General features: G+C 40.4%; 1 protein-coding gene across 2 annotated transcripts in view; it reads left to right on the top strand.

Annotated features, from left to right (window-relative positions):
* The window catches only part of Rnf216 (ring finger protein 216), a 128,343-nt gene that overhangs the window by 37,856 nt on the left and 62,773 nt on the right, over positions 1 to 27,714 (top strand). Inside the window, exons 4-13 of one of the 2 annotated variants that reach the window (XM_050124391.1) lie at positions 1,375 to 2,010; positions 2,821 to 2,897; positions 5,257 to 5,359; positions 6,948 to 7,112; positions 13,583 to 13,697; positions 16,124 to 16,263; positions 20,775 to 20,825; positions 21,702 to 21,839; positions 24,479 to 24,627; positions 25,113 to 25,191. In XM_050124391.1, the coding sequence (XP_049980348.1) occupies positions 1,375 to 2,010; positions 2,821 to 2,897; positions 5,257 to 5,359; positions 6,948 to 7,112; positions 13,583 to 13,697; positions 16,124 to 16,263; positions 20,775 to 20,825; positions 21,702 to 21,839; positions 24,479 to 24,627; positions 25,113 to 25,191 (1,653 nt within the window). Of the gene's footprint in view, positions 1 to 1,203; positions 2,011 to 2,820; positions 2,898 to 5,256; positions 5,360 to 6,947; positions 7,113 to 13,582; positions 13,698 to 16,123; positions 16,264 to 20,774; positions 20,826 to 21,701; positions 21,840 to 24,478; positions 24,628 to 25,112; positions 25,192 to 27,714 lie in introns of both variants that reach the window. The other variant, XM_050124389.1, reaches the window with a different exon arrangement.

The raw sequence follows: 27,714 nt of genomic DNA, 5'->3' as shown, positions 1-27,714 counted from the left end.
TTTTTCTGTTTAGCAACTTTGGATTTTCTGGAACTCACTCTGTAGACCAGGCTGGCCTCAAACTCAGAGAGATCCATTTTTCTCTGTGTCTGAGGGCTGGGATTAAAGGTGTGTGTCACCACAACCCAGCTGCATCTTTATCCTCTTATTACATCACATTACAGCTTAATGACTGCAGGCCTATTATGCATGCTTTTAGTCTACACAAGTGCTTTTAGTGTAAATTAAGAATTATACAGATATGTCCACAATTTGATTTCAGAACATTAACATTTAGAATATTTTAGAACAGATGACGGTCATTTAAATTGTACTTTTTGACTCCCATGAATAATGTATAGTTCTGTTGTAAATATTCATGTAAAGGTTTGTGTGTGGACTGTATATTTTTATTTCTATTTGTATATGCTAAGAAGTAGAGTTGCTGAATCACTCAGAAATTGTTCTGCCAACAGCTATGCCATTTTACATTCCTACTAGTTTTACCTTTTTTTTTTTTTTTTTTTTTTTTTTTTGGTATTTCGAGAGATGGTTTCTTTGTAGCTTTGGAGCCTGTCCTAGAACTAGCTCTTGTAGACCAGGCTGGCTTTGAAATCACAAAGATCCGCCTGCCTCTGCCTTCGGAGTGCTGGGATTAAAGGCCTGCGCCACCACCGCCTGGCTACTGATTTTTTTGTGTGTTTTGATAATACTGATTTTTATGGTTTGATTTACAACTTACCAGTGAGCATTTTGTATGTGTGTTGTATGCATAGACATGCATAGACAAGTGGGCACACATACGCATATGGAGACTTTAGGGATTACTGTCTTCTTTGTTGTTTTCTACCTAATGTTTTTGATTTTGTCTCTCAGTGAACCCAGAACTCACCATTTTGGCCAGGAGGCCATTGCAATCTGCCTGTCTCTTTCTCTTTGGTATCACACACATGCGCTGGGCATTAAACTTGTGCTTGTGTCAGATACTTCACCTGAGTAAAGCCATCTCCAACACCTAGAAGGTGTAGCAGGTGGATGGATCTCTATGGTTAGAGACCAGCTGTGAGTACATAGTGAGATCCTCCCTACCTTAAAGAAAAGATAGTATTTTTTCTCAGGGGATGCTTCTAGTTTTGTTTCTTTCCTCTCCTTTCACTGTAAGTTCAGAAGCAGGCATAGATACAGGAAAGAAATTTTATTATTAAAATTTTATCTTTTTCTTAGAAACATAAACCTCAGACATCCCGACCCAATCTCATCAAACCAGCTGCCCAGTGGCAAGATCTGAACAGATTGGGAGAAGAAAGGCCTAGAAAGTCTAGAGAAAACTGTGAAGCAGATCCCCACAGCTATTTTTCCTTTTGTAATGACTCACTGTTTGATTCTGGGGCACAGGATGATTCTGAGGATGAATACGGTCAATTTCTGGATCTTGGGAGTAGCAAAAAAGGAGAAACCAAACCTGGACCGAGCAATAAGCAGACAGCAAACAACATTGTCAACCCCAAATTGGAGCAGAAAGTCATTATAGTGGGAGAAAATGTCATTCTTTTCCCAAAAAGTGAGCCTTTGAAAGCTCAGAACCAATCATCTGAAGACTCAGAGACAGATCTCTTATCAAATCCTGGAGAGTCAACTGCCTCAGTAGATGACCAAGTAATCGAAGAAGCATACTGGCTGGACCATCCATACTTCCAGGCTCTGAATCCACAGCCTCAGGAGAGAACAAATCAGGTTGTGCCCCAAGAGCGACATTCGGAAGCAGAATTGGGCCCAATGTTCTTCCGCCATGATTTCCCAGAGCCAGCTTTTCCAAGGCCAGAACCTCAGCAGGAGGGGATTCCAGGCCCTGCTTCTCCTCAGCCAGCCCATCCTCTAGGAGAACTTGAAGACCAGCAGTTAGCAATTGATGAAGACCCTGGACCAGCTTTCCCCCTTCCAGGATCTCAGCAGGCTAATTTGGAAAACATGTGGGAACAAGAAGCTGCTGAAGGAGATCAAGAACTTATTACACTATTAGTTAAAGAAACAGTAAGTTTAATTTTTTTTAAATTATGATTTAAATAATACTGTACTAGTAATCCTCTTTACTGTTCTCTTGTTTTCTGTCATTGCAGTAAACAAAGATATGCTTTGTGTAAACTTTATTTTCCTAAGAAGTATATATCTAGAAAGGATGCAGATAACCTCTAAAACCTGCAGCCCAGACTGTACACTCTACCTTCAAGAATTGCTCTTGGTGCTAGCTGTATATCATGGTGTCTGGTGCTGGCATTCCTGTAAACTCCTATTTAATGGATTTCCTAGATCTAGGCCATCTAATACAGCAGCACTAGCTAGCCCCTGTGGGTATTTACATTTAAGTCTCTGGCAACTGAGTGAAGCAACAAATTGTACTTCCAGTGCATCAGTCATTTTAATAGCCACGATTCTGGAGGATACCTATAGTAAAGAGCAAAGCAGGTATTTGTTTTCTGGGGTCAGAAAACCAGTTTTCTGCTTGTTGCTTTTCCTGGGTTTCTTAATCCTGATTTGCCATGTCTTTTTGACATTGTGAAGTGTGTCCTTGAAGGCAGGCAGGGGATTGTGCCTTCCTCATACTCAGTAGTTATTGGAAGAATGAAGACTGGAGCTATAAAGTGAGACTGGGTAGATGACCTCTAAGTCCTCATCTGTTCTCTCTAACCTGGGAACTAAGGGCTGCTTTTAAGCCAGGCACAGAACTGCTTTACAGCTGTTCTCTGGTCTTTAGGCATTCTATATACTTTTTGCTGTACAGTTTTATTGCCTTCCAGAACCATTATAAGGAACAAAATATAAGTACTGTTTACTACTTTGTAGGAAGCAAGATTTCCAGATGTAGCAAATGGATATGTTAAAGAGATAATTCATTTGAAGAATTACTATGATTTGAATGTGTAAGTATTCTACCATGCTTTCTCTCTCTTTCTGGTGGTAAAATACAGGTAATGTTTTTTCCATTTTTAACCATACACTTGGATGTCATTAAACACATTTCTCATTATTATGTAGACCTTTCAAATGTTGATCTCCAGAAATTGTATTATCTCAAACTGAGACGCTATTCTTTGAACACTTCCTCATCCCCTCTCCTAGCCCCCAAGATCACCATTATTTCAGTCTCAGGAAATTAGATTATTCTAGGCATCTCTTAACTCTGAAATCATAAGGCATTTGTCCTTTTCTGAAACTGGGGAAAAAAGGCCCTGGATCAGACTTGGAAGAGATGCTTGCAGCTAGTTTCTATGTCTCTTTAATGATCCTCTGATTTATTTTTTGAGACAGCGTCTTACTATGTAGCCCTGGATGGGCTATTCAACCTTCCTCTGCTTCCTGAGTGCTGAGATCAACAGTGTATGCAACTACACCCAGCTTGTCAATGCCCCTTATGTATGTTACCTCTTTTAGGTAAATCCATTGGCACCTGGGTAAAATGGGGAACATCTGTCATACTGTTCAGGGATACACTACTGACATTGGGCAAGAAAGAAACTGGGTGAGAGTTTTTAAGAGAAGGGATTGTCCTACAAATATGCCCAAGCAAGGAGAGGAGAACACAAAGAAAATCCTGATTCCCTATTAGCTGACACTTTCTTTTGCTACTGAGCCCTATTCACCACTGCTGTACCTTCCTCTGCCCAGCCTTCTGGTTTGGCTTGGTTACTGGATGAAGAGCCTGGATAGTTGACTTTGCTTGAGTTTTTACATTTATGTGTCATTGTGAATTAGCTTGTACTACCTCATCTTATCTTGAAGTACTCCAACAGTGATGTGGAGAATTAATATTCTTCAGTGAATAGAGAAAGCCTCATAAGTTTGGTATATAGAGGATCTGTCTAAGAAGAAAGATATGGTCTGCTCATCAGTCTTAGAGTTAGCTAATAAGCTGAGCCTGACTCACATAGTCAGTCTTGCATTACCAAGTCTTATAAAGAGAATTGATGTCTCAGGGTTCATTTATTTGCGCAACAACTAAATCTCATAGTAAATGTGTTTATGAGTGTGAATACACACTTTCTTGTAGTTGGATTTTTCTTTTTGTGACCTCCAACTCACAAATAAGGACATGGAGACTTAGTAGTCAAAAAAGTTTGGCCTACCTTAGACTTCTTCCTATCTTGCTCTTTTTTTTTTTTTGGTTTGGTTTTGTTTTGTTTTTTCGAGACAGGGTTTCTCTGTAGCTTTGGTACCTGTCCTGGACTAGCTCTTGTAGACCAGGCTGGCCTGGAACTCACAGAGATCCGCCTGCCTCTGCCTCCCGAGTGCTGGGATTAAAGGCGTGCGCCACCACCGCCCGGCCTCCTATCTAGTTCTTATAACTTAAATTAACCAATATTTTTAAATCTATGTTCTTCCATAAAGCATCTCCATACTGCCTATCCTGCTTCCTCTATGTCTGGCTGGTGATACCACCTTTCTTCTTCCCAGAGTTCTCTCTGTCTAAAAGTTCCACCTAGCTATTGGCCATTTAGCTTTTTATTTCAGTAATGATAACAAGTGTCTTCACACAGTGTACAAATATTCCACAACATTTACTCCTGTTGATATGCTTATTGTTTTCTTTTTTGTTTGTTTTTCAAGACAGGGCTTCTCTGTGTAGTCCTAACTGTCCTGCAACTCGCTGTATAGACCAGGCTAGCCTCAAACTCACAGAGATCCACCTGCTTCTGTCTCCCAAGTGCTGGGATTAAAGGCATCACCACCACCCAGCGCTCATAGTTCTTTTATTAGCTACTTTCCTTCTATATTCTCTTGTTCCATGCAGTTTAAGTCATTTCAGTGACTTCCTATCATAGAGAAAGCTCAGAGGAGTCTGCATTTGTCAGTGTGCTCATTGTTTTTGTTCTGTTCCAGCTAGAGTCCTGCTGTGCAGCCTCAGCTGGCTATGACTTTAGAGTCTTCTGCTCCAGCCTTCCTGAATCCTGGGCTTTTACATGTGTACCACCACATCAAGCAAAGTGAAACTAGAAACCTGATGTGGCTGTCTTACTTGTTTAGTTTTTCTGGGGTACAGCATCTTTATTCTTTTTCTTTCCTTTCCTTTTAAACTGAAGCAGTATCATATTTGAGACCCTCCTGTCTCAACCCTCTGAGTATAAGGATTACAGGAGTGTGCCAACACTGGTATATCTTAAATCCTTGATAACTCTAACTAGAGGCTTTTTTTAAAAAAATATTTCATATGACTCTGGGTAAGCATGGGATTTAGAAAGTTCTAGGAGTAATGAAAGTAACATTGTGTGGGGATTTTTGCAGACTTTGTAATTTTCTTCTGGAAAACCCAGATTATCCAAAGAGAGAAGACCGAATTATTATCCACCCCAGCAGCAGCCTGCTCGCCAGCCAGGATGATGTGAAGGCAAGTGTCCGTAGTTTTTTTTTTTTTTTTTTTAAATATTTATTTATCATGTATACAATATTCTGTCTATATGTATGCNCTCCAGCCCCCGTAGTTTGTTTTTTTAATCTTACTATCTTTTTATTTTTTTCTTTTTTAAGACAGGATTTAGGATTGCTCTGCATAGCTCTGGCTGTCCTGGAACTCACTCTGTAGACCAGGCTGGCCTGAACTCACAGAGATCGCCTGCCTCTGCCTCCTGAGTACTGGGATTAAAGGCATGCTCCATGACATCCTAGCTAGTTTGTTTTTCTTAATATTTTGCAGTTGTATAAAAATTGAAATACTTCGCATGAATTGTTGGTATATTTACCACTAGTACTATAAAAATTTTATTATCCACTCTTAATATCTCTGTCTTCAATCTCCACTTATTAGAATACTGCAAAAGCATTGCTACACTTCCCTGCGAATACTTAAGCTTGCAGATAGCTATCCTTACAACATTTGTGTTCAACCTATTGAGCCACATCCCATGTCAGGATGTCAGAAGTTTCAAAACTTTAATTCTTAGCCAAAAATTGATCTAAGATAATGTTGAGAATATATATATGTATATGAATAGACATACATATGTGTGTGTATATATGTAATATATAAAATTAAAATAAGCAACCTGGACTAGAAGGAAGGAAGGTGTATAATGTCTGCGGGACATTATTGAACTCCCATGCTCAAGTTTCTACGGCCAAGGAGACAGTTCATTTTATATATATATATATTTTTTTTTTTTGAGGGGGTATGTTTTAGTTCCCCCTGAGAGAGATGAGTCCTTTTTTTTTTTTAAGTGGGGGGTTCGAGGCAGAGTTTCTCTGTAGCTTTGGAGCCTTTCCTGGAACCAGTTCTTGTAGACCAGGCTGGCCTCAAACTCAAACAGAGATCCGCCTGCCTTTGCCTCCCAAGTGCTGGGATTAAAGGCGTGTGCCACCACTGTCGACTGAGAGATGAGTTCTTAATGTGTTGCCTCAGCTGGTCTTGGACTCATCATCCCCTGCCTCAGCCTTCTGAGTGCCAGAATTACAGACATTTACCACCATGTCCAAGATTATCCACCACTTCTTCATTTTGTTTCAGTTTGGTCACCTCCTTATAGAATAATTTTGAGAATAAACAAGATTCTTTCCTATAATATATACTTTTTAAAATATTTATTTATTTATTTATTTTTGGTTAGAATTTTTGAGACAAGATTTCACTGTGTAGCTGTCCTAGAACTAGTTCTGTAGACCAGGCTGGCCTGGAATTCAGAGATGCACCTGCTTCTCTATTTTAAGTGGGATTGAATACTTATTTGTTATTTTTTGCGGGTTGGGAAATGGTTGTGTATAAATGTATATACCATGGTGCGAATGAAGTTATCCATGGGGACTAGAAGTTAGCATTAGATTCCCTGAAACTGAGTTGTCTGGTATGTGTCCTGTAATCAAACCCCTCTCCTCTGGAAGAACAGCAATTGCTCTTAACTGTTGAACCTTCTCTCCAGCTCCTGTTATTCCTTGTGGAGCAATATACTCTCATCTCTAACTTTATGCTTTTTGTCTCATTTCAGTTGCCTAAAATAGACTTTTTTGACTATTCCAAATTGACTCCACTTGACCAACGATGCTTCATCCAAGCTGCTGACCTCTTGATGGCTGATTTCAAGATGCTCAGCAGCCAGGACATCAAGTGGGCCCTACATGAGCTCAAAGGACACTATGCAATCACCCGTAAGGTATGTCCTTGGGCTTCCTTTGAGATCACTCCTTGATTCTCCTTCAGAGACAAAAGTGTACAGATTACATAGATTGAGGTGGCTTGTGATGGCAAAGTCCTTTAGAGTTTGTCATGAACAGTAATTGCTGATCAGAAGAAATTAATGAGAAGAAATGCTACTGAGAAATAGGGAATCCCAAACCTCCATAAGACCCTATAAGATGTTATGTTACTGTGGAAAGCAGGTTGCCTGGAGTATGGTGTGTGTCTACACTTCATAGCTTGTTCAGCATACCAAGCTCTAAGTTAAACCTATTTAAAGCTATTGGTTACAAAGTGTCTCTTTCCTGCTTTTATCTTTTTCTTGAAACTTGTTTGTTGAAGAAAAAGTTGTTATCCCATAGGTTTCAAGAGTCTGGATTTTGTCAGCTGTCCCCCCAGGTGTCATCTGCTTATGTTCCCTGTATTTCTAGATCTTGAGTCTGATAAAATGTAGGAGTGATTACTTTTTCTCTTTCACTGACTTTGAACATTAAGGTCTGCTGCTTACTAGGCTGTGATTTGAGCAAGTGCCTGGTGCACACTGAGTTGAAGTTTACTTGCAGTATAGAAAGGTTCTCTAATCCATCTCTATATCTGGATAATAGTGTAGAGCTTTTACCTGGTGTCTGGCTCATGTGGGGCTTCAGTAAGCAAGTTCCAGCCATAACACACTTAATACCTCCAGTCTCAGGGGCTCTTGACACCCTCTCTGGTCCCTGAGAGCACTACATGTATGTGGTGTACAGGCATACATATATGCAGAACACTCATACATATAACATAAAAATAAGTCTTTTAAAATATCAAATATTGTTCAAATACCTGCTTTTGTTTTGTTTTTTTGTTGGTTTGTTTTTTGAGACAGGGTTTCTCCATCTAGCCCTGGCTGTCCTGGAATTCACTCTGTAGACCAGGCTGGCCCCAAACTCACAGAGATCTGCCTGCTTCTGCCTTCCGAGTGCTGAGATTAAAAGTTGTGTGCCATTTCTGCCTGTTTTTTGGTATTTTGAGGCAGGGTTTCTCTGTAGCTTTGGAGCCTTTTCTGGAACTAGCTCTAGTAGACCAGGGTGGCCTTGAACTCACAGAGATAGATCTGCCTGCCTCTGCCTCCTGAGTGCTAGGATTAAAGATGTGCACTACCATTGCCTGGCCTGTATGCAGTTTCAGAGTGTCAGACAGGCGGCTTCTCTCTTGAGGCAGCTCAGTTCTATATATTTTGTAGCATTTGTCTTCATGTTTTGCGCATAAGTCATTAATGAATCATTTTGAAAACTTCACAGCTCTCTCATGGTGATAGGGAGGTCTTATACATGCACATCTCTTGTTTTCAAATTGTTTCTATTGAGCTACACATTTTTCTCTGTTCCCCTCCTTTCCTGCCCCTCTTCTTCTTCCCTCTCTTATGACCCCCATAGTTTCAATTTACTCAGGAGGTCTTTTTTTCTCCTTCCTACATCCATGTATGTCTCTCTTAGGTTCCTCTTTGTTCTTCTAGGTTATTTGAGATTGTAGACTGTAGGTTGGTTTTTTTTCTTTGCTTTATGTCTAGAAGCCACTTATGAGTGAGTTCATATTTTGTCTTTCTGGGTCTAGGTTACCTCATTCAATATGGTTTTTCTAGATCCATCTATTTGTATGCAACTTTCAAGATGTCATTGATTTTTACCGCTGAGTAATATTCCATTATGCAAATGTATTACATTTTCTTTATCTATTCTTTGATTGAGGGGCATCTAGGTTGTTTCTAGGGTCTGGCTATGACAAATAGTGCTGCTATAAGCATAGTTGAGCACATGTCCTTGTGCTATGATTGAGCATCCTTTGGGTATATACCCAACAGCAGTATTATTGCTGAGTCTTAAGGTAGATTGTTTCCTAATTTTCTGAGAAATTGCCGTATTGATATCCAAAGGGGCTGTACAAGTTTGCACTCCCACCAGCAATTAGGAGTGTTCCCCTTACCCCTCAACCTCTCCCGCATAAATTGTCATCAGTGCTTTTGATCTTGGCCATTCTTATAGGTGTAAGATGGAATCTCCGAGTTGTTTTGATTTGCATGTCTCTGATGACTAAGGATGTTGAGCATTTCCGTAATTATCTTTCAGCCATTTTAGATTCCTCTGTTGAGAGTTCTCTGTTTAGGTTTGCACATTTTTTTATTGGATTATTTATTCTTTGATGTCAAATTTCTTGAGTTTTTTGTATATTTTGGAGGTCAGTCCTGTGTCTGCCTGCCTGTCCTCCACAAGAGATGTCTCTTATTTTTACTTATTTTGAGTCAGTCTCATTGTGGCCTGGAATTTATATAGATCAACTGTTTTTGAGATCCTGCTTCTACTTCCCAAATGCTGGGATTAAAGGGTATACCACCTCACCCTGCTTGCTTTGGTAAAGAGCGGTCTCACTGTATAGCTCTGACTGGCCTGAAATTTGCTGTGTAGACCAAGGTGGCCTCAAACTGATCTGGCTGCCAGTGCTTCCGAAGTGCTGGCATTAAACCTACCTGGCTTACACACTGTTTATTATACACATACTTTTTGGAAAATCTGTTTTCAGGATTTTTTTAAATCAACATAGTTTTTTGTTTGTTTTGTTTTGTTTGTTTTTTTAAGACGGTTTCTTTGTGTAGCCTTGGCTGTTCTGGAACTAGCTCTGTAGACCAGGCTGTCATTGAACTCACAGAGATCCACCTGCCTCTGCCTCCTGAATACTAGAATTAAAAGTGTGCTCCACCATCATCCGGCTTCATCTTGGGGATGTATTTGTTACTCAGACAAATAACGTACTCTTTATTATGTTTTCTTTCTTGAGGTTTCAGGGGGGATTTGTAGTTAAAATTAAGGGTGGTGGTGGTGGTGGTGGTAGCAGCCGTAGGCTAGTTACACACTTCTGCACGGGCAGAGGCAAGAAAGCAAAAAACAATAGCTTTTCCCTTGGACCTTCTTATATCTGGGCCATTGCTTAGACATGTAACCCACCATGGTGAATGTGAGGAGGTCAAAGGGGAACTCTCTGAGGTCACTTCTTTCCAGCTTTTATGTGGTTCTGGGAATTGGGCTCAAGTTTCAGACACTTTACCTGCTTAGTCATCTGTCTGGTGCAATGTTTTGTTTTTATCAAGCTATACATTTTTTCCCATCCTTTCAGGCTTTTTTATCACTTGTCCTAGCCCACACATCAGGAATATCAAAGGAACATTTAAGGCCTCTAATGGTGCTGGTCATCTCTAAATTGGTCTTGCTCCAGGTGTCCACTCCCAGGCTTCCAAGTTTTCTCCTGCCATGTAACTTTAGTAGTCATCTTGTGTTCTGTGTGAGTGGCATTTCCTTACCTTTACCCTTCCTCCTTCACAAGGCTCTAGTCTTTTCCTGCCCCAATTCTTTAAGATATCAACCTGCCTATTGTGCTGTTGCTCATTCTCTCTCTTCTTAGATGGGGGCTTGTGTAGCCTTACCTAGCCTGAAACTCCAGGATCCTCTTTCTCCCACTAAGCCTTTTTTATTAATCTTCTAGGTATCTCTTAAGGTAACTTTGACCATTATTTTAGATGTATTAAAACCTTACCAGATTGACTGTATGCTTGACTTATAACTGTGACGTGAGTGGCTGTTCAATTTAAAAAGTGTAAATAAATTCATAAGAAAGATTAGACAGGAACTAAAAGAACATTATTTTTGAGCTCCTAGGTAGGTCTTTTTGATTCCTTACTTCCTAGTGTGCAAGTAAGCTAACCTTAAGATCTGAGGATCATTAGAACACAAAATAGGGTTAACAGTGGAGTTCAGTGGGAAACTTTATGCCTGCCATGCACAAGGTCCTTTGTTCCATCCCTGAACTATTAAAAAGAACAAGAATAAAGAAAGAAAACTAGGACACAGAGTAGCTTCCTTCCAAAGAGCTTTTAGTCTGTTTGGGGGCACAGTGTGGTAAATGCTCTGAAGGCAAATAAGAGAGCTGGGAAAGCTGAGAGGTTACTAGAGCAAAGCCTTGATGGAAAGATGCTTTCACCATAGCCATGATACAGATGGCTAAGAGGCAAGAGAGTAAGCTGAGTGCCTACATGCATAGACACAGGTCACAAGGCATTCTTTTCACCCTGTAATCTGATTACATCTGGTCTACATAATTAGGCATTTGGCCAACTATAATAGTGCTGATTACTAATATAGCTGTTAAAGTGAGAACTTGGAGACTAATTTATATATGACATTTTAAAAGATACAGTTTCCTTGCAAGTATTGAATGTTCATTTTAATTGAAACTTTCTCATTTAATGAAATAACAACCCTTCTAGGGCTCTAGTATGGAGCTTCTTCTGTCACGGCCACCAAGCCAGTGCACCACCATTTAGGAGCTCTAAGCTTACCTCCCTGATAGCACCTCTGCTTTAGTGGCCTCACTTGTAAAATGTAATTATGGCCAGAATTTTAGCAAATAGCTTCAGTTCAAAGGTATAGTGTTTAATGAATCTTTAATTTTTTTTTAAAAACTGTATTAGTCACGAGGAGGTGCACTTGGGAGGCAGCGGCAGGCGGATCTCTGAGTTCAAGGCCAGCTTGGCAAGTTCCAGGGCAGCTAGGGATATACAGAATAACCCTGTCTTGCGCGAAAACAGAGAAACCCTATCTTGATATTCCAAAAAGAAAAAAAAATATGTTTATGAGTGTTTTGCCTGAAATATATCTATGCACCACATGCTTGGGTCGTGCTAGGGAAGGCTAAACGGTATCAGATTTCCTGGCCATTGTGAGCCACCATGTGGATACTGTGAATCAAATCCAGGTCCTCTGTAAGAATAGCCATTGCTCTTAACTTCTGTGTCATATCTATAGTCCAAAGTTGATGAGTATAATATTCTTACAGCCAAGTACTAAGATATAATTTTAAGATTGCTGCATGAGGGTTTGGAAATTCTGGAAAGAGGAAACGGGAAGTTCCACAGTCAAAGGAGAGCACCAAGGAAGCATGTTGGGTTTTGCCTTTTGCAAGCTTTGGTGCGGTTTCTCCAGATCTGTATGAGGATGAGGTAGTATTTTCAAAGAGGGGAGCTTCAGTTCTAGCCTGTTTGCAAATCTAGCCTTTTTTATTTTATTTTATTTTTTTTTTGGGGGAGATTTACTTGGGGTAGCCCTTCCTCTCTCAACTTTTTTAACGGGTCTTGGAAGGTCCTACAGAAGAGGTAGATACTGTGGAAGGTGCTCCTTCTCTCTTTGTTAGCTAAAATGCTTATTTTCTTTTGATGCATCAGTATGTTGTTTTTTCTTTCCCCAAGATGAACAGATTCTAAATGTGCATTTTAGCCTGTGGCACACATATCTCCCTGTTTATTTATCTCCATTTAAGTGGTGCATATAAACTGTAGGTTACCAAGGGTCTACCGTGAGCTATGCTGCAAGGTTCTGTCCTCCAGAGGCTCACAGTGTGCTGGAGGAAATGACTTTAAGCAAGCAGAGAAGCAAACAAATAATCATGCTGTTGGTGACCGAGATGTATCTGAAAGGAAAAAATAAAGTATGTTTACAGAAGACACAACTGGAGGCATGGAAGAAGACTGTAGGGAGGGAAACTGAAAAGAACTGACTTGCAGGGACAGAATAAGGTGCAACTTTAATGTAGTGTTTGTGTGGCAGCCAATATGTTAGGTGGTTGAATGGACAAAAAAGGCTAGAGAAATTGCTGGAGATGGGATTCTGAGGGTTACCAGTTTGTAGAAGGCAAACCTGCACTGTGATACATCTAGAAAATCTGTCAGGTAGAGAGGACTCACTACATGGGGCTGGGCTAGCCTAGGAATGAGGAAGAGTAGGTGGGAGCATTAGCACATGGACATTGCCAGGGATGTCAGGGAGATGAGGCCTTGTGTGGAGGGCTGTGCTTGACCCCTTATTAGTACATGGACTGAACCGAGGTTGAATCAGAAGCATGGCCTCTGTGAGTTCATGCCCTTTGGAAAGAGAGGGGGCGAAACAGCATCTGATGCTATTTTGACCACAAAGAGGTGAAGAGGGATGGGCTTAGAACTGAAAGGGAATGAGGTCTTTTTATGGCTGATTGGAAAATCTAAGAAATGAAGAAGAAGCTGGAGTTGGAAGAAGACACTGGTTTAAGGATTTCAGACTGTAGTGTGTGTGTGTGTGTGTGTGTGTGTGTGTGTGTGTGTGTGTGTGTAGTAAAGAGCCTTGGCGTGCTAGAGAAGGAATCTGGGGGCTAGAGAGGGACTGCTACCATAAATACTGTGTAGGCTGAGACTGTGGAACCAGAGCACTGTTCACAGGTACTTAGCCTCTACTCATGCATAGGCACCTTTTGTTTCTTTATGTTCCCTTTTAGCCTGTTAGAAAGCATTTTGTTGTCACACTAGGCAGTACTGGCACTGTGAGGGTTTAAGGATTAACTTTTTTTTTTATTACATTTATGATGGTAACCTTTCCCTTTCTCAATTTTTAGGCCTTTTCTGATGCCATTAAAAAATGGCAGGAGCTGTCACCTGAAGCCAGTGGAAAACGGAAAAAGAGGAAAGAAATGAACCAGTATTCTTTCATAGATTTCAAATTTGAACAAGGTAATGATAAGTTTAATGTCGGTGATAACCATGTAAAGTTGTAATCTTTTTTTGTGAGGTCACGAAGCAGGGTACGTCCAAGAGTAACTGAGAGGACTGTTTATAGACAGTAGCTGCAGTTGTTGGCCTCCTTTTCCCTTGGGTACATTCTATCAGGAAGATGCTGTGTAGTGGAGGATTTTGTATGGACTAAAGGGAATGATGCTAATCATGGATAGACACTGCTCTCGAAATGTATCAGCTGTATAGTTGTACTGACCTTTAGTCACTAATCACTTTGTGATTAATTGCTATAGGGAGACAGTTTTGTACCTGATCAGCCAGATACAAAAGTCAGGTATCAGTGTAGCTGATAGCCAGGTTTTTATAAAATTCCCATTGGAATAACTTCAGAAAGTCTTTCAAAGAAATCACTTGGTTCTGAAACCCCATTACACAGACTGCAGGATTTTATAACGTTTCATGTGACTCTGTTACATCAACAAAGGAACTCATTGCTCTTAGTTCACATCAGAAATGGGAAGTTGCCATTTCTCTTTTGTTATGTGTGTGTTTCTAAAACTCATCCAATTATGATTAAATAAAATTTAAAAGGTTTTAGATTTGTAAGTTCTCCGTTGTGGCTTTCATTCCCTGAGACTGTGGTTCAGAGCTCGTGTTCCTCAGCAGTCTAAGGAGCAGTACCTTCTTATGTAACAGTCTCATTGGTCCCTGGTTATGATGTCAGTATCTCTCTCTCATCTAAACTAATGCAGTTTCTGTCAATCCTAAAATGTAGCCATAAGGATATTGTTTCTGGTGTTCAGTAGTGGAGAGCATGTTCCTTACAACATGTGTTACCCCTTGTTGGCCAGCTCTGTCTTTCACAAAGAAAGCTCTTCTTTATATCAAGACACAATACACTTGTGGAGCTTTCTGTCACAATTGCTGGTTATGTGGCTGAAGAGAAAGAAAAAACTGAAGCATAAAAAGGCTGAATGCCTTGCCAGTGCATCAATAAGTAAATGAGCTGAGATTCCAGTTCTAATGATTTGACTTCACACATGAATCTTAGCACCTTGCTTCACTATCCCTAAAGCAAAAAGACTGGTTTTTAAATCAAAAGTTACATATTTTATTTGTTTTTCTGAGACTGTTTGTCCGTCCTGGAACTAGCTCTATAGATCAGGCTGGCCTCAAATTCAGAGATCTGCCTGCCTCTGTTTCCTGAGTGCTGGAATTAAAGATGTGCATTACCACCACCCGGCAGAAGTTTACATTTTTAAAAGCTTAAGAACAAGAGAAAACGAGGATAAATATATGAGGAACCAGACAGTAAATACTGCTAAAATTAAAAGATTGTCAAGAATAAAATAGTAATTGGATATCTGGATATAATCATTTTCTGGATAAATTAACAGAAGAAAACAATGCTTGAGGAGGCCAGTTGTTCTGACTTTCAATGTGATTTTGGTGAATTTAGGTGCTGATCTTTTAGATAGTCTAAGTAGTTGAAGATTTTCATGATTAAAAGTTTAATATGTAGCTAGGTGGTGGTGGCACACACCTTGATCCCAGCATTTGGGAGGCAGAAGCATGTGGATCTCTGAGTTCCAGACCAGGGTAGTTATACAGCAAGTTCTAGGACAGCCAGAGCTACACAGAAAAACCCTTTCTCAAGAAAACAAACAAAAAGTTCAGCGTGCATAATGTATGTTTGCATCTGCCCCAGTGACTGAATCAAGAAGCATCTGGTAATATCAGGTGTGGACCAAGGACATGAAGCAGATGGAACCCATACATTGCTGTTGGTTAGGGGTAATATATTGGAAAGACCACTTTGGAAAAACTGCAGTTATTTTCTATAGCTTGTCTTAACTACTACCTATAAGCCCTGGTGACTGGCAAATTGACCAGAAAACAAACACAGGGCATTCTAGCTGTATCTGTAATAGTTAAGAACTTTAAAGCCACTGTTATGCTAATAAACTGTATGATCTAGAACTGGAGAAATGGCATGAAGGTTAAGAGCACTGATTGCTCCCCCAGAAGACCTGGGTTCAATTCCCAACACCCACATGTCAGCTCTCAACCGTAGCTCCTGTTCCAGGATTTCTGACTCATAGCATGGACATACATGCAGGCAAAACACCAATGAACATATAAATAAATAAAAATAACTATATGCTCACCTAGTGCAGTGCTGTCAGAATGGGACAGGCTTTACAGTTGGTGCTCACAAAGAAAAAATGAAAAAGGACGAAAGCCTTACCACAGATTAAGCATAATAAGGCACATGGTCTCAACTGTAAGATGAGTTGTTGGAAGCTGTAGTGCCCTGCCACAGGGCTGGTGTGGTGGTGCTAAGTTGTAGAAGACAGAATGGCTGGATTGTATTCCTAGTAAACAGTCATTCCTGTGATTTCACTTTGTTATATGTATTCTAGGTAACATAAAAATAGAAAAGAGAATGTTCTTTCTGGAAAACAAGCGTCGACACTGCAGATCCTATGACCAGCAGGCCCTCCTTCCAGCTGTGCAGCAAGAGCAGGAATTCTACGAGCAGAAAATCAAAGAGATGGCAGAGGTAGGAAGCTGTGCTCTGATCTTGGAATGTGGTTCTGAAGTTCTAGTTTGCTCCCTGTTGGATTAAGAGTTTCTTTGGATGCTGCGGGTATAGCCCAGCTTGGGTTCCATCACTAATATTACACCAATGCTTCCTTTTCAAGAAAAGTGTGGTTGTTCCATCCCTTAAGCCTAGCATTGAAAGCTAAGACAGGAGAATCTTGAATTGGAGGGTTTGTTTATCCTCATACTGAAGATTGAACCTGCAGTTAGCATTCTGCCACCAAGCTACAACATCTAGCCCAAATTTTCCCCTTTTTGATTGATTATGTGGTAAAGTTTAGTTTGCTTTTAGTTTGGGTCTTCTTTTTTTTTAACCAGTCTGTCTTGGTACTCAGTTATGTGGTTCAGCCTGGTATTGAACTCTTGGAAATCTTGCTGCCTCATTACTCCAACTGCTTAGGTTACGGTTACAGGTGTGCACCACCACACCCAACTCAAAGTTTTTGAGGTTTTGTTTATTCCCTTCTTACTATATGTTTGTATTGTGTATGTTTTGTATTCATTTTGCTTACTTTTTTATGGACTAAAACAAGTTTTAATACTTTGTGAAGAGGGCTTCTTCTGTGATTTCTTCAGGTTTGTTTTCAGCACAGAAAGGTTTTAAACAAAACAAAACTATAGTTTAAATTTTTTGTTGCAGTTATTTATTGGTATGTTTGTAGGCACACTTGTACCAAAGCATGTAAGATATGTCTTTAACTTCTCATTTAGCTCTATAACTTTCCCAAATGTTATTGGGAGTACACCTATATTAATTATTTAAAAATCTTCTAGGATTTGGTGACCCCAGGTTCTGAGTTTACGGAGACCCACGCCTATGAGGTCACATTTGGTGGTGGTGGTGGTGGTGAGGGGGGGGGTGTTGTTTGTTCCAGCGTGGTTTTTGTTTTGTGTTTTTGAGACAAGATCTCTCTACGTGGTTTTGCGTGTACTGGAATTCTCTATGTAGACCAGACTGGCTTTGAACTCCCAGAGATAAACTTTGCTCACTCTGGAATTAAAGGTGTATACCACCTTGTCTCACCTGAAGCCACATTTCTTTCTTAGAAGGATGAATAGAATTTGCTTTTTTAATTTTTTTATTATTTGTTTCAAATTTGGAGCAATAGAAAAAAGCAATGGTGACTTAGCAGTCTCCCTGCACTCAGTATTTTAAGATGCCAGTCTTATCCATGTGTGGTGTTGTAATTCCAGCTACCTTGGAGGCTGAGACTCCAAGGATTAGTGAAAGTTCAAGACTAGCCTAGATAACTTAGAGAGAGCCACGGATGTGACTGAGTGGTTCAATGTTTAATTCCCAGACCACCAAGATAATAATAGAATATGCAGATCTCTGAGTTTGAGGTCAGCCTGGTCTACAAAGAAATCCTGCCAGAAAAAAACCCTGTCTTGAAAAACCAAAAACATAAAAGCAGTACATAAGTGTTCTGGCAGCATCTAGATATAAGAACTGATCCTGAGGAGAGGTACTTGTCAACTTGAGAACAGCTGAATCTTGCCCCCCACACCTTTATTATTTCTCTACCACTCATAGAATATCATTTTTACTTTTAAGAAAACAACATGAAAATTATTGATTAATCAGTATTGAGTATTTGAATAGACACTATCTCATAACGAAGTGGTGGTTTGTCTATGTGGATAAAATTCTACATCTCAAGCAGGCATTAGAATTTGAAGAAAGTTTTCATCTTGATCCATCCATTTATTAATACTACCATGGAGGTTACAGAGAAAGCTCAGAGTTTAAGAGCACTGTCTGCTCTTCCAAAGGAATTAGGCTCAATCCCCAGCACCCACATGGTGGCTCAAAACTATCTGTATGTAACTCCAGTCCCAGGGGATCTGAAGCCTTCCTCTAGCCCTCTATTGGCACCAGACACACACATAGGACAGAGACATTGTAGGAAAAACACCCATATACATAAGATTGAATTAAAATTTAAAAGTCATCACAGAGGGCTGGAGAGATGGCTCAGAGGTTAAGAGCATTGCCTGCTCTTCCAAAGGTCCTGAGTTCAATTCCCAGCAACCACATGGTGGCTTATAACCATCTGTAATGAGATCTGGTGCCCTCTTCTGGCCTACAGACATACACACAGACAGAATATTGCATACATAATAAATAAATAAATAAATAAATAAATAAATAAATAAATAAATATTTTTTTTAAAAAGTCACCACAGAGCTTATCCAAAAGCAATTTATAGAATTAATAGATTATCTGTTATTTGTAGTTATTATTAACCTTATATCCAAACTATCCTCTGATCATTGGCAGCCCCTTTGTTCTAACCTGATAGTCTCTGACCATATCCTTGCTCTAACATGGTGAAATGGTCTAGTCTCTCTGGCTTGTCTTAGTTAGAGTTTCTATTGCTGTGATAAAGCACCATAAGGAAAAAGGTGTTTATTTGGCTTTTATTAACCATATCAACCTTCATCATCTTAGAAAGTCAGGACAGGAACTCAAATACAACAAAAACCTGGAGGCTGGATCTGATACAGAGGGTATGGAGGGGTGCTGCTTACTGGCTTGTTCACCATGCCTGCTCAGCCTCCCTCCCTCCTTCCTTTCGCTCTTCCTTCCTCTTTTTGGTTTTTAGAGACAGGGTTTCTCTGTGTGCCCTACTAGCTTGAAGACTAGGGTGGCCTCTAACTCACAGAGATCTACCTGCCTCTGCCTCCTGAGTGCGGGGATTAAAGGCATGTACCACTACCACCCTGTCTGAAATAAATTTTTGTTGAAATAAGGCTAGCAAGATGACCTAGTGGGTAAAGGCATGTGCTGATCAAACCTGGTGACCTGAGTTTGACTCCCAGAACCCATGTGAAGGCATATGGAAAGAACTGGCTTCACTAAGTTGTCTTCTGACACATGTGCCCTCCCCCCCCATGTGTAGCATTTTCAAGTAATCTTTAAGAGAGATACTCTTAAGTTCCTGCTATTTCACTTAGCACCGCATCCTAGCAGACATTCCCTGATGTAGAATTTCCCTCTTTATGCTGTAAATATGATTCTGAATCACTGGTTAATAAATAAGTGGCTTTGGGCCTGTTGCAGTGCAGAATAGGGCAAGGCAGAAATAGTAGGCAGATGGAGGAGAGGATAGGCAGAGTCAGGGAGACGCCATGTAGCCACTGGAGGAGAAAGACACCAGCATGACGCTTGTAAAATATAATAGAAATGGGTTAATTTAAGATATAAGAGCTAGCTAAAAATACATTTAAGCTATTGGCCAAACAGTATTGCAGTTATTACAGTTTCTGTGTGATTATTTCGGGTCTGGGTGGCTGAGAAATGAAGAAGCATCCTCTGCCTACAGAATGGCAATTTCCATCTTTATGCTGTAAATATGCTTTAATTACCGTTGGTTAATAAAGAAGTTGCTTTGGGCTGATGACAGCGCAGAATAGGGCAAGGTGGGAATTCCCAAGCAGAGATTGAAGGGAAAAGAATGCAGAGTCAAAGAGGTGCCAGGTACCGGCCAGAGGAGAAAGATGCCCACACTCCAGTACTGCTAAACCATGAGCCTCAGTTATATCTTAATTAGTTAATTTAAGATATATAACAGCTAGTTAGCAATACGCCTAAGAGATTGGCCAAGCAGTTTTTTAATTAATACAGTTTCTATGTGGTTAATTCGGGTCTGGGCAGCTGGGAGCAAACAAGCAGCCTTTGCCTACAATCCACAGAGGTCTTCCTCCTTGCTTTTTAAAACTGTCTGTAACATTGTTTGATGAGGGTCAAGGCTTGTTTCTAGGGTTTGCTGTTTGTAAATATGTTTGTGTAAATATGTCAATTCATATTTATACCTAAGAGCATCTTGGGGACAATTTCCTGAGCATGACTTTGATAGCATATAGCTTTAATCCTAGCACTTGGGAAGCAAGGGCAGGCAGATCTTCATGAGTTCGAGGCCAGCCTGGGCTATATAGTGTGTCTCTGTCACAAAAGTTTTGGGCAGACATTGTGGCTCATGCCTTTAATTCCAGCACTTAAAGTGGGGGAGGAGGCAAGCTGATTTTTGAATTTGAGGCCAGCCTGTTTTACAGAGTGAGTTTTAAGTCAGGCCAGTACTACATAGAGAGATCCTATCTCAAAAAAACAAACAATTTTTTTCCACTGTTGAGTTCACACCATGTGCTTCCTTCATAATCAGACATTTTACATCTTCTGCAGCAATACATGGTGCTGGTTGGTTCCCAACTTGACCAGCAAATCGTGTTATCAGACTTGGTTTTGGCACCTTTAGCTTCCTCTTTGTTTTTGCTGTTCTTTGTTATCTCAGAGTATTTTGTATTGATCTGTTCCTTATTCATTCTGCAGATTTATCCTTTGGTAACCTTTTCAACTACTAAACCATGTTAACTGAAGGGATACCTATTAATAATGTGTATAAATTGAAATCCATGCTTGTGCCTTATAATCTCCTTTCTACATTTGAATATTTGATTCTTTTCCTCAGCATGAAGACTTTTTGCTTGCTCTTCAGATGAATGAAGAACAATATCAAAAGGTATTTTTAAATCTCAACAAGTTCATTTATTCTGGGTGTATTCATTGGGCTTTTCAAAGCAAACTTTTTATAACCCCCTCTTGACTTGTGAATTTGCAGTTGACTTAAGTCACAGTCAGTATAACAGCTAGTGGATGTTATCATAATACAAGACCAAAACAGAACTGGAAGGAGATAGATATGTTCCCAAAGAGCATGAACAGAAATTTACTAGACAGTTGCCAGAAGGGACGGTTCTACATTCCTACACTCAGATTCCCTGTGTGTAGCCTTGGGCCAGGGGTTTTGTGCCATATTTGCCAACTTGCTTATTGGCATGGCTGAGAGCAGGCTGCTGACTAGATCTATCTCCTCAATGAGCAGTGACATCACATCTCTGCATGTACTTAAGGATGCGACTTTATTTTCCTTAGTCCTTTAACCAAAAGCTAGGGCCAGCTGATGGTCTCTTCGCATCCTGTCTTCTGACAAGAGGAACAAATCCAGCGTTAGACAGCTTCTTCGGTAATGTGCCCTGCCGTTAGCCCTTTTATAGTCACGCCAGCATCTGTTGCAGCAGTTGGCTTGCTATGGTATAGTGTCATACACTGACAGTCTCAATTGGATTTATGTTTTTTGTTTACCTACTTTTTGAGACAAGGTTTTACTCCATAGCCCTGGTTGACCTCAAACTCTATTTCTCCTTTCTTAGTATCTTAAGAATTGTCATTATACATATATTGTCCATGATACCAGCTTCTGTGCTAGGGTTAGATAGCAAAAAAAAGTTCACTGTTATTTGGTGTCACCTCATTGTGAATCTGTTTCAAGGAAGATAAGGCCACAGTTCTTGAATGGCGTATGGGGGTGTTCATGTGTATCTTCTTTGGCTTTCAGGATGGACAGCTGATTGAGTGTCGCTGCTGCTATGGGGAATTTCCATTTGAGGAGCTGACACAATGTGCTGATGCTCACTTGTTCTGCAAAGAATGCCTCATCAGATATGCCCAAGAGGCAGTATTCGGGTCTGGAAAGGTAAGAAGTATGTCATGCACATAAATATGAAAGATGACTGTGCTTATAAACAGGTGTACTTGTGTGGGGAGGAAAATTCTGATGATAGGTGATATGTTGGTTCTGATTCCTTCATGCCCTGTGTCTAGCTCCACAGGGCCTCCTGCCTCAGCGCTCACTTTCCTGGTCACAATTAGATAAAGGGTGAACTCAGGAAGAGTTTATTTTTTGAGCATATGAAAGTGTAGTAATATATTTTTACATAAAGATTTTGTAGTTCATTTAAAAAGTCGTAATAGATGTAAGATCATATTTCTCTTTCCAAAGTCCCTTTCACTTAACACCACCAAATAGTATTAAGAGGTGTTGCATATTGCTTTATATCTCTTTCAGCACTCATACCAAAGTAATATTGAGCCAAGTGGCTCAGGTTTGTAATTTTAGCTACATTGAAGGCTGAAGCAGAAGAATCACAGATTCAAAGATAGTCTGAACAAGTTAGTTGATATCCTGTCTCAAAGTTTGTTTGTTTGTTTTTTAAATATTTATTTATTATTATGTATACAATATTCTGTCTGTGTGTATGCCTGAAGGCCAGAAGAGGGCATCAGACCCCATTACAGATGGTTGTGAGCCACCATGTGGTTGCTGGGAATTGAACTCAGGACCTTTGGAAGAGCAGGCAATGCTCTTAACCTCTGAGCCATCTCTCCAGCCCCCTGTTTTTTTTTAAATAGGACTGGGGACCCGGGGATATAAGACCTTATAGACTTAGCAGTTAAAGTGCTTGCCTAACATGTGTAAGACCCTGGGTTCCATCCCAAGTTTGGACAGGGTAAGGCCAAAGAGGGAGAGGGGAAAGAGAAGAAGACAGAGAAGAAACTAACATCGTGATCTAAAACGTGGACTTTTATTTTTAAGGATTGTCACATGCATGTACTATATTTACATCACACACACTCCAACCATCCATTGTCTTCTGTGACTACCATCCTTTCATTTTTGGCCTCTTAACTTTTGGTTTTTCAAGACAGGGTTTCTTTCTGTAGCCCTGACTGTCTCAGAACTCACTATGTCAGCAGGTTTGCCTCACTCAGAGATCTGCCTGCTTCTGTCTCCTGAGGGCTGGGATTAAAGGTGTGTGCCACCAAGACCCATGCAGCCTCGTATTTTTTAATTTGAGAGAAGAGAGAAAAAAAATAAACACATATAACCTGCTGAGTTATTTTAGTGTTATATGTGTGTTTAAGGGGTTCATCCCTAGAGAAGACGGATTCTCCCTCCATCAGCAGCCATTTATCACCTGAATGTCTTCATTTCAGGTGTTACCTTAAGAGATTTCTCCCATCTGTGTTGACATGTAGAAATTTTGTGGGTACAGTCTCCCCATAAAATATAGAAGACATTTTCTTGTTGCCTACATCCTGGTCCTCTGGCTCTTAGAACCTTTCCATACCTTCTGTGATGTTCCTTTGGCCTTAGATGTAGGCTAGCTTGATGGAGGATCAGAGCTATACTTACAGTACAGGGATTAGTATTTAGAATGTAATTTGAAATTATACTGGCTCAGTGAAACTAAGGGTAGTAGGTTTTCCTTAATGGCCTTACAGCCATGGGTAGTAGACTAGATTTACAGTATCAGAGATGAATTCCCTCCTATTAAACTGGCCTTAAGTCCAATGGCTGTTGGTTACCCTTAGGATATAAATGCCTCCACTGCTTATACTTGAGGTTTATACAAAGGTTGTTGTAAAGCTCCAGATCAGCAGACTGATCGGGAGACAGACAGACCAAGCTACCTAGTATAAGAGCTCTGTCCCTAACTAGGATGCACCACCTTCCTAGCAAGGGGTGGGATTGCAGGGTTTTTCTGTAGCTTTGGAACCTGTCCTGGAACTAGCTCCTATAAACCAGGCTGGCCTTGAACTCAGAAACCCGCCTGCCTCTGCCTCCCAAGTGCTGGGATTAAAGTGCCACCAATGCCCTGCAGGGTTGGAGTTTTATTCCCCTTCCTGTAAGCCTCCAGTATTCAACATCCATAAGTTCTCTAGACCCTGTCCTTTAAGTTTTTATAGAGACTTTATTGCATTGATAGGATTGAAGTATGGACAACCTGTGAAAATGGCATCAGAGTTTGATAGACTAAAGAAACTCAGCGAGACTGTATGTTCAGATTTTTTCTGGGCTCTCTGTACCAATCCTGTAGGTATGGAGTATGACCCCTTCTGAAACAGGTGTTCTTGAGGCCACACTCGACCCTGAACATTCCCTCCTTTATGTTGATTTCCATCCATAAAATCAGAATAGAAGCCCAAACTATTCCCTCACCATTTCTTACCTAGTTACCACCTGTCCTCTCCCCTTCCAAGAAGCAGCTTACTTCAGACACTATAACCAGCCTCATGTGCCAGCTGAACCATGTCACCTTAGCTATTGGTGTTCAGTCTTTATAGATTGTAGTTTGGACTGCTGAAGGTTGTCTACTAGCATTGAGGAGAGCCCTCATGTGCTTGTTAATGCTTCCTGGTTTAAAGAATGATTTCTCAGAGAACAGAAGGACTTTGCTACAACTGTGTCCTTGCCACCACTGTCCCTTAGCGTTAGTTATTCTGAATCCCCAGTTAACTTTTTTTTTTTCTTGCCTGCTTACTTTATTCTAGTCAGATCTCAGTTGCATGGAAGGCAGCTGCACATGTTCCTTCCCAACCAGTGAACTGGAGAAGGTGCTTCCCCAGACCATTCTGTTCAAATACTATGAACGGAAAGCTGAAGAGGAAGTCGCTGCAGCCTATGCTGATGAACTTGTTCGGTGAGTTCTGAGAGTCTACTGATTCCCCAAATTTAAAAAAGTAAAGTCTGCTGGAGCATTTGATCAGGCAAGAAGATTCAGTGGTGTTGCTGGTTTGTCTGGGTTTTCTGGCACTTCTTGCTGAGAAATGAAATAATTAACTAAGTTTTATAACGAAAGCATCTATCAATAGACTCTATGTACCTTATTTACTACCCGATCTTCCAGACTGTAGCTAAGTCACTGTATCCTGATTGGGAGGGAAAGTAATGGTTACAAAGAATTCTTGAAAGCTTGTGGTGTTTGGTTGACAGTAAATTTGAACACTGGGGTGGTGCCTATATTCCCTGTAAGTCCAAGTAAAGGAAGAAGCTCAGTCTATGTTAGAATGAAAACTAAAGGAGTACATAGCACTGTCTGTTTTACTTAACACTGCATTTGATAACACAGTCCCATGAAGTCTACTTTAACCAACTTGAGTGATCTGCCTGTCCTGTTTATTTCAGATGCCCTTCATGCAGCTTCCCTGCTCTGTTGGACAGCGATGTGAAGAGGTTCAGCTGTCCTAATCCTCGCTGCCGAAAGGTAAGGAACACAGTTTTTTCCTGACACATTGCTTGAATTTTGGTGCTTTGCATTATCTCGGTGACATATATAGTTTATGGTCTGTCTGCATGCTGATGCATGAGAACAGTTTGCCTGGTCCTTTTCATGAAGTCACTGAAGATCTAGTCAGCATTGTTAGAGATGAGATTACATGTGGGATTCCAGTTTTCAAAGCTCAGGATCTCTTTTCTATGTTATTTTATAAAGACAGGTACTCTGACACAACACGTGAGGGGTTTTTTCTTTTGCTTAGTTGTATTTCTTGCTTGCTCTTTTCCCTATTCTGTGCTCAAATGCAGCACTTACACAGATATACTTCCTACCATTTTCAAAGTCCAAGTGACACTTTTTGATTAAGGAGCTAAACACTGTGTTAGCATCTCTGTCTTACCTGGTAGGTTTTCACGTGACTCTTTCAAAATAATCAGCCATTTCAGGTGAGCAGAGCTATGCAGTCACCTCACTACTGAAAGTCCTTTAATAAGGCTTCTACTCTATAAAAATGTCCTAAAATAATAGCTACTTATAAACTACTTAGGGGTTTTAGTTAGTGGACATTGCCCTCTCTCTAAACAGATGTGTATTTCTGTGTGAAAGCTTTATGTATTCTTATAGTTGATGTAACCATTTTGTAAGTTGTCCCTACTTCAGTTTGTTGTGTATGAATTGTTCTCTCACAATTCTGGCCTTTTGGAACAGGAAGGCACAGTAAGATATCCTTGTGGGTATCTGGTGTGTCAGGCACTGGAATATTTGAGCAGTCGGCGCCTAAGCCAAGACACAAAGAAATAGAAACATAACTAAAGCAAGTGAATGGTGAAGGGATGGTCTGGCTAGGAAGTAGTATTTGGCAGATAGAACAAGTGAAGGAAGCTCATGAACTGGGTGAGAGCAGGCATTGCATCCTGAGTAAAGGAGAGGCAAAGTATTGAAGATCTGTTTGGCTGGTAAGAAGTTTACAGCAAGTTGTCCTCTGATCTCTACTCATGGTGCTGTGGTACATGTGCCCACATACATGCATACAAAGTAAATATATTAAAAAATGGGGCTGGAGAGATGGCTCAAAGGTTGATAACACTGACTCTTCTTCCAGAGTACCTGTGTTGAATTCCCAGCACCAACACGGCAGCTCAAAACAATTTGTAACTTCAATTCTAAAGGATCCAATGCCTTTCTATCCTCCTTAAACACCAGGGACACACACAGATATAAATATAGGCAAAATACTCATACACATTTTAAAAAGGAAGAAAGAACAAACAAAGTGTGGTGGTGGTTCATACCTTTGATCCCAGCACTAAGGAGGCAGAGGCAAGTAAATATATCTCTGTGAGTTAAAGGCCAGTGTGGTCTACATAGTAAGTTCCACTTCAGGTAGGAGCTACTCTGTAAGACACCTCCTCCCTCTTTTTTTTTTCTCCCTCATGTGAAGCATGCATAAAATTCAGTAGATTTTTCAGCAGAAACCTTGCAAACAAGGAAGTCTGGTAGCTGAAAGAAACTGAAGGGGGCCAGGCTCAGTGACACACACCCTTAATTTCCAGTACTCAGGAGGCAGAGGCAAGAAGAGCTATATGAGTTTCAGGCTATCATAGCAAGTTCCAGACCACCTAAGGCTATCTAGTAAGATACTATCTTTAAAAAAATAAAGCCGGGCAGTGGTGGCTCACACCTTTAGTTCTAGCACTCTGGTGGCAGAGGCAGGTGGATCTCTCTGAGTTCGAGGCCGACCATGTCTATAAGAACTAGTTCTAGGACAGGCTCCAAAGCTACAGAGAATCCCTAAACCAAAGACAGACAGACAGATAAAAGCTTTTTAAAAATGAAGAAAAAGAAGAATAAAGCAAGGCTTAGAAAAAGCACAATCAGTAAAGTACTTGCTACATAAGTGTGATATCCTGCCTTCAGTTCCAGGTATAGTGGCACACCTACAACCTCAGCACTTGGGAGGCAGAAATTGATTCTCACCAGTGAACCCAAGTTCCAGCGAGAGACGCCCCCCCCCCTTTTTTTTTAAAGATTTATTTACTTCTGTATAAGTGATCTGTCTACATGCACACCTTTATTCCAGAAGAGGACATTAGATCCCACTGTAGATGGTTGTGTCCTTCTGTATGGTTGCTGGGAACTGAACTCAGGATCCGCATGCATACATATATACACACATAAATGAACGTGCACACATACACGGAAATTAGGGAAAGAGAAACCAGATATTTTTCTGTATTCCCAGTATTTGGGGGAAAAGACTAAATAGCAGCACAAATGTATATAAAATTATAAAGTCGATTATCAAGTAAATATACAAATATTTCCTGATTTAGGGTTTTTCTACCCTAAAAAAAACATGTATTTTTAAAATTGCATTTATTTGTGTGTGCATGTGAGTCTGTGTGTTGGTGTATGCACATGTGGAAGTCAGAGGGCAGCTTACGGGAGTGGGTTCTCTCTTTATACTATGTGGAACCCAGGAATCAAAATCAAGTCATCAGACTTGGAAGT

This window comes from Alexandromys fortis, unplaced genomic scaffold (genome assembly GCF_014885135.2).
Source record: "Alexandromys fortis isolate MF-2015 unplaced genomic scaffold, M_Fortis_MF-2015_v1.1 scaffold_227, whole genome shotgun sequence".
Taxonomy (NCBI): Eukaryota; Metazoa; Chordata; class Mammalia; order Rodentia; family Cricetidae; genus Alexandromys; species Alexandromys fortis.
The sequence above is the reverse complement of the archived record's forward strand: the minus strand, read 5'-3'. Positions and strand labels throughout refer to the sequence as shown.